The following is an 11,284-nucleotide window of genomic DNA, read 5'->3' on the forward strand; positions in this document are numbered from 1 at the left end:
CTCCAAGTATATTTTGATTCTAAATTTCCAGTCAAGTCAATTTTATTAATATAGCCCGATATTACGAATCACAAATTTTCCTCTGGGAGATTTACATCCTGTACAGCAAACACCCTCTGTTCTTGGATACTAATCATAAGTACAACCTGTATTTCGAATGCATGACTTTAATACTTAAGAGTATGTCTATGCTCTTGTATTGCTATTCTTACTTAAGTAACAGATCTGAGTACTACTTCCACCACTGCAAAAAGAAGTTGTAAATATAAACACAACATGTTACTTGTAATCCTTTAATTATCTTTATTTCAAAGCATTTCCTTTTAAAAGCCAAGGCTACTTATTGTAACAGTGCTTTGTTAATGTCAGAAGAAAACACCTTTCAGAGGATTCTCACTAAACAGAGAAACTCAGGATAAATCACAGAGCCATAATATTATTGTACAACAAAGCCCAAACAGGGATAAAAAGAAAAAACAAGTATTTTTGAGGTAGCCACACATCTGACTGGACCGCATCAGTAATATATCTTTGAACTGACCCGCCGAGTATTTTTAAGGCCTTTTCATAAACACATAAACAACATCAAGGCACAGGGTCAGAGGACACCTCATATGTAAAGTTGAGGCTTTCACTTTTGTGAGTAGACATTTTCGGGCAGCTCCTCCGCATCCCTTTCACTTCTCTGCACTCACAAAGCTGCACAGTAAGATATCAGCATTTCAACAGGTCTATTTGAGATTTTTAAACCACACAACTCAAGATTTAGGTTAAATCACAAAACATACAAAATGTAGGTCTTAATGTAGGTTCAGTTTTGTTCAGGTCAGTGCTCTAGGGTGCTACTTTGTGGTACAAACCAAGATACTGAATATCACTTAAAATGACACACATTGCTAAATAATACCAATTTGCTCAAACTCACTGGCAACTTGCTTCACTGATTAAACATTTGAATACAAACTCAATAAAAGGCTATGAGACCACAGTGTTAGTTACCTAAGACTAGCTAAGACAGTTTACAACCGACAACTATATTACTTTGGGGGGAACACAGGATGCTGGAGCAGAATGCTTATCATCCAATGCTAACATTTCAACTAAAACCAACTGAAACCGCGTTGGGTGACATGGGCTGTTGTGACGAATCAGGAGCCGGGGATACACTGGGCCACACAGTGAAACCGAGGACAATCCAATAAAAACTCCTGAAAACAAGAACATTTACACCTGGGAGATGCACCATCACAAAGACTGAATTTGCAGTTTGTTTAGAGGTCAGAACAAACCATAACTCAGGAAAATAAAGCAAAACTCACCCATAGCATGCATCATTATAATTGTTATGGGGCAAAAAAAGATACAAGTGTGTGTGTGTGTCTGAAAAGCTACATTATTTAAAGTTAAAGTGACAAAAATGAAGGAAAAAAAAATGAATGCAAGCCTTCATGTGACTACAACTGCTGCTCATATTCCAGATTAAGTACATATTTAAAAACAAAATAAAGAAAGTGCTACAGAAATAAAATTCCAGGCCCAACTCTGACTGAACTGACTGTCCAACTTTACCAAATCAAATCCTCAGGTAAAAATTAAGCAGATATATGTGATTTAATGAAGGGAACAACAGAAAGCGTATTTTCTCAAATTACCTTGCAGTCATAACATAATTCCGATAACCCTTAAACTAAAGGACTGAACTTGAGATCTGTAAAATAAATAGCACAGATATCCGTGGGCGGAGTTGCAGTTTTTTTTTGTGTCCGAATTGGGCCGACAAAATTGGGGGAAATATGAGCTGGAACCAACCCGTTCCCTGATTTAAATAACCTTTGTAAAAGAAGGCAAAATTACAACTTCTTATAAAGAAAAGTGACTCAAGAAACAATTCAACATTAAGTGTGAAACAACACAGTTAGGCTTGAGACTCCCATTGTATCTTCTCGCCATCGGGAGACATTAAAACAAAACTGAGTCAGGGCTAGAAAAACACAAAGCAAAAACCTAAAATAACACCAGAAACATGTGATACTCTGAAGTTTTCATTTGGTCCAAGTGTGGACGACATTAAAATAAGAAAAGAAAGTTTGGCTACTTGTGGTTAAGTGCAATTTCTCTTGTGTGTTGAGGGCTGGAGAGGCTGGTTGGCATCTGGAGGTCACTTAGTGGAAGTGCTGCTGGCAGTGGATTTTCTCTTCGGCCTGGCCCAGAAGCTCCAGCATCTTCTGGATGATGGCCTGCAGCGCACGGCCCAGGTCTTCCCCGCTGTAGGGCTTTCCAAGAGGAGGCACATGGACGAAGGCAGAACGCCCATGGCTCAGGTACAGAGACGTGTAGTAAGTGAAATCACATAAATACCTGTCAGGGAGGAAATCACATCATCAAATGAGTGTAAGTCTCTGCATCCCTACGACATAGAGTAGTTATACACGTGCACGCACGCTTCATACATCAGTGTCCAGATGCATCAAAATGCGTGATGAAGTAGAAACGGTGCACAACGCCAAACTCAAATAAATAAAAACATGGCTGACTGTCACAAACTGATGTTTCTTTGCAAATTGTAAATACTATTTAACTCTCAGCTGCAGCCTCCTCAGCGTTCTACTTTTACTCCAGACTTTGTTACACACAGTTTCATGCTGTCAAACTGAATGCAAATTATCAAACCGACCACACTAATTATGCAGATAGTAATCATTACGTACGGCTGATTTGTGAAATGACTGTTGTATCACGTCTCTTTCCCTCAGCAGCTAAAGCAGGTGATCAGGAGGTGGGAGACGCCACAAAACGACTGATTCGAAATGTAAAAAGTCGGGATAATAATTACCTTCCGGCGTCTTTGGAGACAGACACAGTTACTCCCAGTCCCGAGGCGGTCACTCTCTTACAGACTGATTCCATGTCAATAACTGAGTTGATACAGTCCGGGCCTCCCACAATGCAACACTGTGAATCAGGACAGAAGCTGCTGTTGTCGAGGCCCTTGTAGCCATGGTTTCTGCCACACTTCTCCAACGTGACGGTGGTGGCCATACCCGAGACTCCAACGTGAACCACCAACTGGAAAACAAAGGAAATAATAACAACGCAGGTCAGAATAAAGCATAAATTAATCTGTGGCAGCGCTCTCTGTCTTAAACCTCAAAGTGTCTAAAAAAAGAGCAGAAATTAACTTTTATTTGACATAAACACAGATTTCAATGGCCAAGTCCTCCTCTATCAATGTTCACATCTTTAATGAGCTAGCGTATAATGTGTTGCATGATTTGACAATTGTTTGTGATTTAATTTAACGAAACATGTTTTGAATACATTAGTTATCATCTTATTGTTCTCAAGGCCTAGCAGATCCAAATATAACTCACATTTCCCTTTCCACAAGATAATAAAATCAGACCGAACCTGGAAATGAGGCAGACAGGAGTTCCTGTGTTTCACCTGTAAGAGTGAAATAAAGTAGAGAGGTCACGCCACGTTGTCTTCTTACCAGTGGATGATACTTCTTCCATAACGTAGGAACCAAACTCTGGACTGTCTGGTACTCCACAGGAACCTCGGACACATGCAAGTCCACTTCGCCACCCAGTCCGAGCTTCTTTAGTTCCTGCCAAGACAAACAAAACACATAAAACACTTTCTTGCATCATGAAATAAATGGTCTCACAGTTGTGAAAGTGACGATATTTAAAGCTAAAATGTGGACCGTTGAGTTTAGAGAACACACACGTTATGACACTGAAGTAGATAACCGTGATGAACAAAACGTTATCCTTTTTGGTCGAATAGTAACTTTCATTTAATCCTTTTTCACCTCTCTAACGGTGTATTAATTTAACACTGCTCATTGCTGTCTTTGCCTTTTCCCTCATCAGTGTCACTCACTAACCCACTGAAAATATGTCCATAGATTTGACAGTTGTCGACTTGAGAGTTAATTGCAAAAGATACATTTAAAACAATACTTTCAATCACAAAAAAAAACACCAACTTCATCCAATGAGCATGTGCACATTTCTTCTACTTTAGATACATAGTTCTTTGACATGTTTTTTGCTATATACACAGGACAGGTGTCTGTTTTTGTTGTCCAAAAAATAACTCAACCTTCTTTATGAATTGTAAGAAAAAAAGCAAGAAATAGACGATGCAATTGTCAAATTCACAGCCAGTGGACAGACACCTCCCCCAGTTGCCTGCAGGACAAGTGGCCCCGGACACTGACCCCCACTTGAATTGAAAAGAGGCTTGTTTGACCACGTCTGTGACCCCGCCACAAAGCGGCCTTTTGTTTGCCTTTTAATATCCTTATCAAGTCCGTCTAGACACCCTGACAACCAGCGTCATCCCCCCACAAGTAGTTTACTTAGCGGGACACAGAGAGTGTCCGACACGCTGCCGCTCAATGTGAAGCCGGCCGGTCACTATAAGAGCATCATGTAAACGGGCTCAACGTGACGAAATGTAATTAGAAAAAGTCACAATTGCTCTTATTGTTGGAAGTTGTGTCTAAAAGCATGAAGAGCTTTATTAGTGTGCCATATTTAAGAAGTAATTATAAAGCATTTGGGAACAGTTTACGGACTTGTTTAGCCTGCTTTCACTACATTAAAAAGGAAATTGCAATAGTCTGGTTAAAAATATCCTGTTAATAATAAATAAATATGTGCATTCAAACAGCAATAAAGGGGTAAAACCCACCTGTACTGCGACCCAGCTGGCGTTGACTGTGTGCTCACCAAATGGCCCAAAACCTGCAAAACACGTATAAATTCGGGTTGTTAGTGGGACACCTGAGACAAAAAATGGCAAAAAAATAATTATATACGTTGAATTTGGGAGAAACAGATATTTAACTATTAACAGAGTACATACATGAACCTTCTTAAATACTAGATTTTCTGAAAACAAACACTGCTAAAAAAACAAATTGAAATGTCTACAGTATTGCATCATCCTGCTTTCCTTCAAATTAAAATCAACCACTATCACTAAAAGTCCCTCCATGCATCACTCTATGTAACTATAAAATCACAGCGGCAGCCCGTGGACATTCACTCAGGCTTGTTTATGTAGGGATCTATACCTGATCCCCTTCCACCACCCTTACAAGGGTCAGCGGGTCCCTGGGGGTTGGGTGGAGGAGGATCAGTCTGTCTGACAGGCTGCTGAAAAGGAGCAGAGCGAGGGGCCGGCAGCTGCCAGCCGGCTCGCTATTGTGCAGGCGCTGTTCCCAGGCAATCTACACATCTCCTATCAGCTGGGACTGCCAGCTTCTGCACCCCTTTGTGTCTGAAAAGTCACTGCTCTCTGTGATCCTCCACTGACACAGTGTTCAAGACTGTAAATTGTGCGATTAGAAGATATAATATGGGAAGTGTAGTTACAATTACTCTTGTTTTTCTTGTTTAATCAATAGTGATGCAAAGTGTTTTTACCTAAAAAAAATGAAACATGTAAAGCAGCTTTGAGGAGGCAACTGGAAGTAGCAGACTTTTTCATATCATAATGTGAAGCGATGTAATTAAACCTGAAATAAAACGAATGAGCAAAAACAGATAAATACTGGAAAACAATCACTGATTGGTTATTGTGTCATTTACTTTGAGTTATTATTGTGTTATTTACTTTGAACTACACAAAAGCTAAAGCTATGTCTGGACAGAAGTCTGACGTTTAGGAAAAGTCCAACTGTTGTGAAACTCTTATTAGAAAGCCACGCAGAAGAAACATATTGACCCTGTTTCTTTGGCAGAAACGTTGAAAATAAAAACACTATCACAACACCTCCCTAAGTTACTCTATATGAATCCTAAAACATAAAAAATCGGAGTAAAAAGGTAGCAATACTTTTATAGATTGCTCATTCATGGTTGCTCTGTCTGTCGATTATTATTTCTCGAACAAATATCAACGTGATAGTTGTATCTAATATCGTGATGGTTTTAATCATAAACTGCTGTTTAAGAGAACTTAGATCGTCTCTATGAATGACGGACACGTTTCTATAATTAACGCGTTTCACACATAATTACACATTTGCAAGATCTGTGGAGACATTTACATTTCTACTGAATGATGCTGTTGTGTTTATTTATTCACGCTCAGCGGAGCATGTGTATGGCTTATTGTATTTGTTGTGGCCTCGGAGGAAAGACCGTAAACAACAATAAGATAATTTCCCCCAAGCTTGTCAGTAGCGCCTCTGATATGAATATATAAAACAAAATACCACTGTCATTACGTTATTATTACAACTGCAAGCAACACTCTTCAACTGTGTACAAATTCATATCGGAGTGAAGCCTGACGCCATTGACGTTAGCAGCTGTCAGCGGCACAACTTTTCCTCCACTTCGCTCTAATGTTCAGTTGGCCGACAGAGACGACGACAACGGCTGGAAAAAGCAGACCAACCTGTAACGACCACAGTCCGTTTACTGTTGTCCATCTCCCGTCCGGTTGCAGATCCGTCGCCCTTTTCCGATGTTTATTTTTTGAGCCAGCGCCGTAAAGAGAGCCAGGTACCCTCCACCGCTGAAGGCTCCTCCGTCTGCCGGAGACAAACATATACAGCCCCGCTTGCCGTAGGCTGCGCGAGGCGTGACGTAATCACGTTAGCGAAGGGACGCTAAAGTGACGCACTGAACAAATACATTACGGGGGCAATACATCGAAAATAACCAAATAAATAAATAAATCCAACGAACTAACACTTCATGACATAAAGATACAATTGTACAATTATTTAGAAATATAAATAATACATGGTGAAACAAATTAAAGAACTGCAGTAATCTTTACCAACATTTCATATTTCACTTCAAAGCATAGGTTTTACCACTTGTATAGGATTGACACACCTTTATTTGTCAGAACTATTTGAAATTGTTTCACAAAAATAAATCCTAAATGTATTGGGTGATAATATCCCAAATGTATGGTTGCTCTGTTGTGTGTTATTTTTTAGAATAAACAATTAAATGGCAGTTCGTAACTATAGCTTTGATTTCATAATAATAATAATAATAATAATAATAATAATAATAATAATAATAAACGGAAAGTCTGAATATAAGCCAATATAGTCGCAGTGCCTGTTTCCTGCCGGTGGAGGGCAGCATCTCATATCACAGCCGTGATTACTCACCGCGGAGCCGGAAGTTCACGAGCAGAAGACGAAGAAGAATAGCAGCTAAAAATCCCAAATCGTATCAGTGAGGGGCCAAGACCGCAAGCAAGATTCACAATCAGAAAGATTTACTTTCACAATGGTAAGTATTTAACTGCGGTGTTCAGAAGAAACGATGATAGCCGGTATTTTTACAGTAGCACGCGCTACCTAACCGCGTTAACTGCACCGTGGCGCGAGGCGACGTAATGCTCGGTATGCTGGCTAAATTAAAGGAGCTAACGTTGCTGTAGCTTACGTACGGTGAGTTAGCTTGACGCTGTGAATAACGTTACATACTCCAGGATAAACGCGTCCATACCAATAGAAGCCGCAAATGACAGCTGTCCTTTCACTAAAAGCACAGCGACGTTGAACGATGTGTTGCTATTGATAGTGACGCTCGTTATGTATAAAGGAAAGTCAAGTTCACTCTGGTAACTATGCTAACGCTACATACTGTTCATGGTAGGTTGAGTTTATATGTGTGACCTGTTTCTCTGTCATTTCGCAGCTTCCACTATCTCTTCTGAAAACGGCCCAAAACCATCCTATGGTGAGGAGACGCTGCACTCTTTCAAGGAGCGTATGTTCATTGTTGATGGAGCAGCAGCTGGATGTGTTCACTCCAATCTCTGCTGTGAAGCTTTCCATCTGTCTTAGTATTGGTCCTCTCCTGGACGTTTTGTCCATTTTGTAATAATAGAATAATTCATGCACTGTGAAAACAAACACGCACAATGTTCATGTATTTAACTTTTGGATTTGGTATAGGTCCACTACATCAATCCAAATAAAAATCAATTCATATTGTAATTGTTATAATGCTAGAACGGTCAAAGATAGACTCTGTACATCCATTGAAGTTCAATGAGTTTTATGCTTGTGTTGTCATTTGCAGTCTGTGTAGCCCAGTGTCCTTTCTCTCCTCAGCTAGTGGAGCTGAAGAATGGAGAGACGTACAATGGTCACCTGGTGAGCTGCGACAACTGGATGAACATCAACCTGCGAGAAGTCATTTGCACCTCAAGGGTAAAGCTGAGCTCTGGATTCACTTCTGTGCTGTCACTAAAACTGTAGGCACAGTGCTTCTCTCTGTATGAAAGGAAAAGTAGACATCTCTGTGGTCCGGTGTTTACATGTATTTGTTTTTTTACCTGTAAATAATTACATAAGACAGAAAAATAAGAAAACACATAAGTAACATTATGGTGGTACTTATCTTAACAGGATGGAGATAAGTTCTGGAGGATGCCCGAGTGCTATATCAGAGGAAGCACGATCAAGTACCTGCGAATCCCCGATGAGATCATCGACATGGTGAAGGAGGAGGTGGTGTCGAAGGGACGGGGACGTGGAGGACCCCAGCAGAACAAACAGCAGGGCAGAGGAGGAAGGGGAGGAAGAGGAGGTGGAGGAGATGGCGGCGGAGGAAGTGGCGGTGGAGGAGGAGGACTTGGCCGAGGTGAATGGAAACACTCACTGCTCATCAGACGTGCTGCTGCAGATGTGTTTATTTGTGCCCGCTGTCTTGATATAAGTATTGACTGTTTCTCTGCTATTATTATCTCTTAAGAGCATCAGCAGTTTTGTCAAACAGTTGTGAAAAAGCTCAATAATTCATTGTTTTGTGTTTTTGGAAAAGCCACTATCTCATTTACTGAATTGGACGAACAATAATTCTCTCTCTCAGTAAGATTAAAAGACGTTTCTATTTCTCTCTGCAGGTCTTTTCGGCGGCCGTGGCAGAGGGATGAGCGGTCCCAGTCGGGGTCAGCAGCAGCAGCTGCAGCTGCAGGATAAGAAACCGAGCAAACCGCAGGGAATGAAAAACCAGCACTGACGGACAACATTACACCTTCGCCAACACATCATGCTATTCAGAGCGATTTCTCCTTCTGGACATGAAAATACAAATTAACTCTCCTCCTGCTGCGGTGTTTGTCTTGACTGACGATCACCGAAAATCACAACGGGAGAAGCTGTGCTGTTGCACTGAATTTTGTTTTTTTTAGCATCTGTAAGTTGGTATTTACATTTTTTTTTTTTTTTTTTTTTAGTATGACCACACGCCAGTTTATCAGCCACAGCTGACAGACCCCGTCGATAGCATCCTTCGATAAGGTGTTATAAAAACTTTACAAGAGTGTGTTGTATCATATTGTGCTATCCAAACAGTTGGTACACAGGAATGAGATTTTGATTTGTTGTCTCCTCGGTTGTATATTTCACGGTAAAGAAATTTGCCCAGCCCCAACTTCTGTTGCAGCAATATTATTTTTTTAAGTCTTAGCTCTTTATTTTTGTGTTTGCGACGTTCTGTAAGTTGTCTGCTGTGTGCCGTATGGTTCCATCATGGCCGGTGGACCAGTAGACTGGCAGTTGGTGGGGGTGTGTGAGATTTCAGTCCCTGAAAATGAACACTTTTGTTAAAGCATTTGCAAGATGATACATTATGATAATTAGGATTTTCAGATAAAAAAAATATGTTCATATTCTTAAGTCTGAAATGGATAAGTTCAATGTGTCGTGTTGGTTTGGTTTCATTTTATTTTTGCAACAAAAGATGTAATTTATTTACATGAGAATAAAAGAACTTTTGTTAAAGTGGTTGTATTTATTTAGATGTCCTCTTGTCTGCTGTGTTGTTAGTCTGAACAATCTGACACTGCTGCACTCCTTTAAACCCCATAAAGCAAGATTTATAACCGCGATGTAATTTAAAGTTACACTTATTAAAGTAAGACCATATAACTGGAAGGAGTAGTGATGTTTTACATGGTCAATGGATTCTATAATATAACCCTTACAATTACTCTGAAATTGAAAGCAAATTTTCAGTTCCTTGTCACAGAGTTCATATGTTGAATGAGACTAAGTTACTCTTTTTTTGCTTTCTTAAGTAGATATTACTACTTAAGATTTTAAAGTTTAATTACATTTGAGTGATTCTAATATATAACCCCAAAAAACATGTACATGTAAAAGTGTAAGAAATATACAATGTTGAATGTATAACTATTCTGTACTAGTTTATTGTACCGATGCAGATATTTTCTACTCTAATTATCATATTCTGGTGGTGAATAGTCAAATAAACCTCCAGCACTAACACACAAAGAGATCCTCTTTGGTCACCACTAGGTGGCAATATTAATTCATCTAAACATATACTGTAGTTCAATAGCGAGTTAAAATTAATACATAGTGTTACTAATGGTATTTTTCTTTTTCTTTTCCTCTTTCTGTATTGACCTACTTAGTATACTGTGTTCAAAGTCTCAACTCATGTTATCATCCATGCAGTGAAACGTTGTAAAACAACATTATCATGGATAAAGACACTTTTTGTAGGTTTCATTTATAATTGAGTCCCGTTTTGTTTGTATCTCATCCAACCAGCCTTTTCTAAAAAAAAAAAAAAAAAAGGCACTGCAGACAAGGAGTAAATGTTTATTGAAATTGTTCATGCCAGCAAACTTATCATTTCTCTAATGGATTCATATTTACAATATTGCAGGATGACATTTGTATTGCCAACAATAACAAGCTGAAACAACTTCACCCAAACTGTTTGAATGAGTTATTAAAAAAAGTAACATCCATGTTCTTTAAAATGAAACAAAACAGGAAGGCTTGTAAAATGTGACTTTGAGAGACAACAGGAAGTAACTGCAGGAAAGGAAAAGACAGCGGGACAGAACAGCCTTTGAAATGTAATTAGATTCAGAGCGAAGGCTTTGCCAAAGCGGCTGAATTGCCAAAAGGTCTATTTTAATGGCACTGAAATGAAAGAGCAAGATGCATTTGGTTCATGTGGGGGGGCTGCTAGGAATATCTTTCTCCCAAAATGCATGCATAATATCCAAGATGGCATTTGTGAGGGAGGAAAATAACACAATTTTCCACTGCCTCTGAAGTCAGTGCTGAAGGAGCGTGTTAAATCATATCATCGTATTGCTATAGGCTGAATTGTACGCCATGCTAACAGGCTTGGACTGTGTGTGTGTGTGTGTGTGTGTGTGTGTGTGTGTGTGTGTGTGTGTGTGTGTGTGTGTATCTGTGTTGGGAGTGTGGGAGCTAATCTCAGTGCTGTGGCTATTGAGTCCT

At 39.6% G+C, this 11,284-nt stretch overlaps 2 protein-coding genes across 2 annotated transcripts; one reads left to right on the forward strand and one right to left on the reverse strand.

Moving 5' to 3' along the window:
* Positions 1 to 283: 283 nt before the first annotated feature.
* Positions 284 to 7,455, reverse strand: LOC137793641 (pyroglutamyl-peptidase 1-like). The gene is made up of 6 exons (XM_068589913.1): positions 7,154 to 7,455; positions 6,421 to 6,595; positions 4,705 to 4,757; positions 3,494 to 3,610; positions 2,834 to 3,066; positions 284 to 2,358 (listed from the first exon to the last, which is right to left on the reverse strand). The coding sequence occupies exons 2-6, from the start codon at positions 6,452 to 6,454 to the stop codon at positions 2,163 to 2,165; spliced, it is 633 nt and encodes a 210-aa protein (XP_068446014.1). The 5' UTR covers positions 6,455 to 6,595; positions 7,154 to 7,455; the 3' UTR covers positions 284 to 2,162.
* Positions 7,168 to 9,759, forward strand: lsm4 (LSM4 homolog, U6 small nuclear RNA and mRNA degradation associated). Its single transcript, XM_068589914.1, has 5 exons — positions 7,168 to 7,277; positions 7,689 to 7,730; positions 8,108 to 8,206; positions 8,405 to 8,639; positions 8,902 to 9,759. Exons 1-5 carry the CDS (start codon positions 7,275 to 7,277, stop codon positions 9,015 to 9,017), a joined length of 495 nt encoding a protein of 164 aa, XP_068446015.1. The 5' UTR covers positions 7,168 to 7,274; the 3' UTR covers positions 9,018 to 9,759.
* The last annotated feature ends 1,525 nt before the right edge of the window (positions 9,760 to 11,284 follow it).

This window comes from Clinocottus analis, unplaced genomic scaffold (assembly GCF_023055335.1).
Source record: "Clinocottus analis isolate CAN_PGR_092001 unplaced genomic scaffold, fCliAna1.0.p SCAF_23, whole genome shotgun sequence".
NCBI lineage: Eukaryota > Metazoa > Chordata > Actinopteri > Perciformes > Cottidae > Clinocottus > Clinocottus analis.

What these genes read in the sequence shown, in the direction of transcription:
- LOC137793641 (XM_068589913.1), bottom strand. Translation starts at nt 6,454, where the DNA reads ATGGACAACAGTAAACGGACTGTGGTCGTTACAG. An exon ending in ACGGACTGTGGTCGTTACAG is followed by an intron (nt 4,758 to 6,420) that starts GTTGGTCTGCTT and finishes CGTGTTTTGCAG; the next exon opens with GTTTTGGGCCATTTGGTGAG. An exon ending in CCAGCTGGGTCGCAGTACAG is followed by an intron (nt 3,611 to 4,704) that starts GTGGGTTTTACC and finishes TTGTCTTGGCAG; the next exon opens with GAACTAAAGAAGCTCGGACT.
- lsm4 (XM_068589914.1), top strand. An exon ending in CGGCCCAAAACCATCCTATG is followed by an intron (nt 7,731 to 8,107) that starts GTGAGGAGACGC and finishes TTCTCTCCTCAG; the next exon opens with CTAGTGGAGCTGAAGAATGG. An exon ending in AAGTCATTTGCACCTCAAGG is followed by an intron (nt 8,207 to 8,404) that starts GTAAAGCTGAGC and finishes TTATCTTAACAG; the next exon opens with GATGGAGATAAGTTCTGGAG.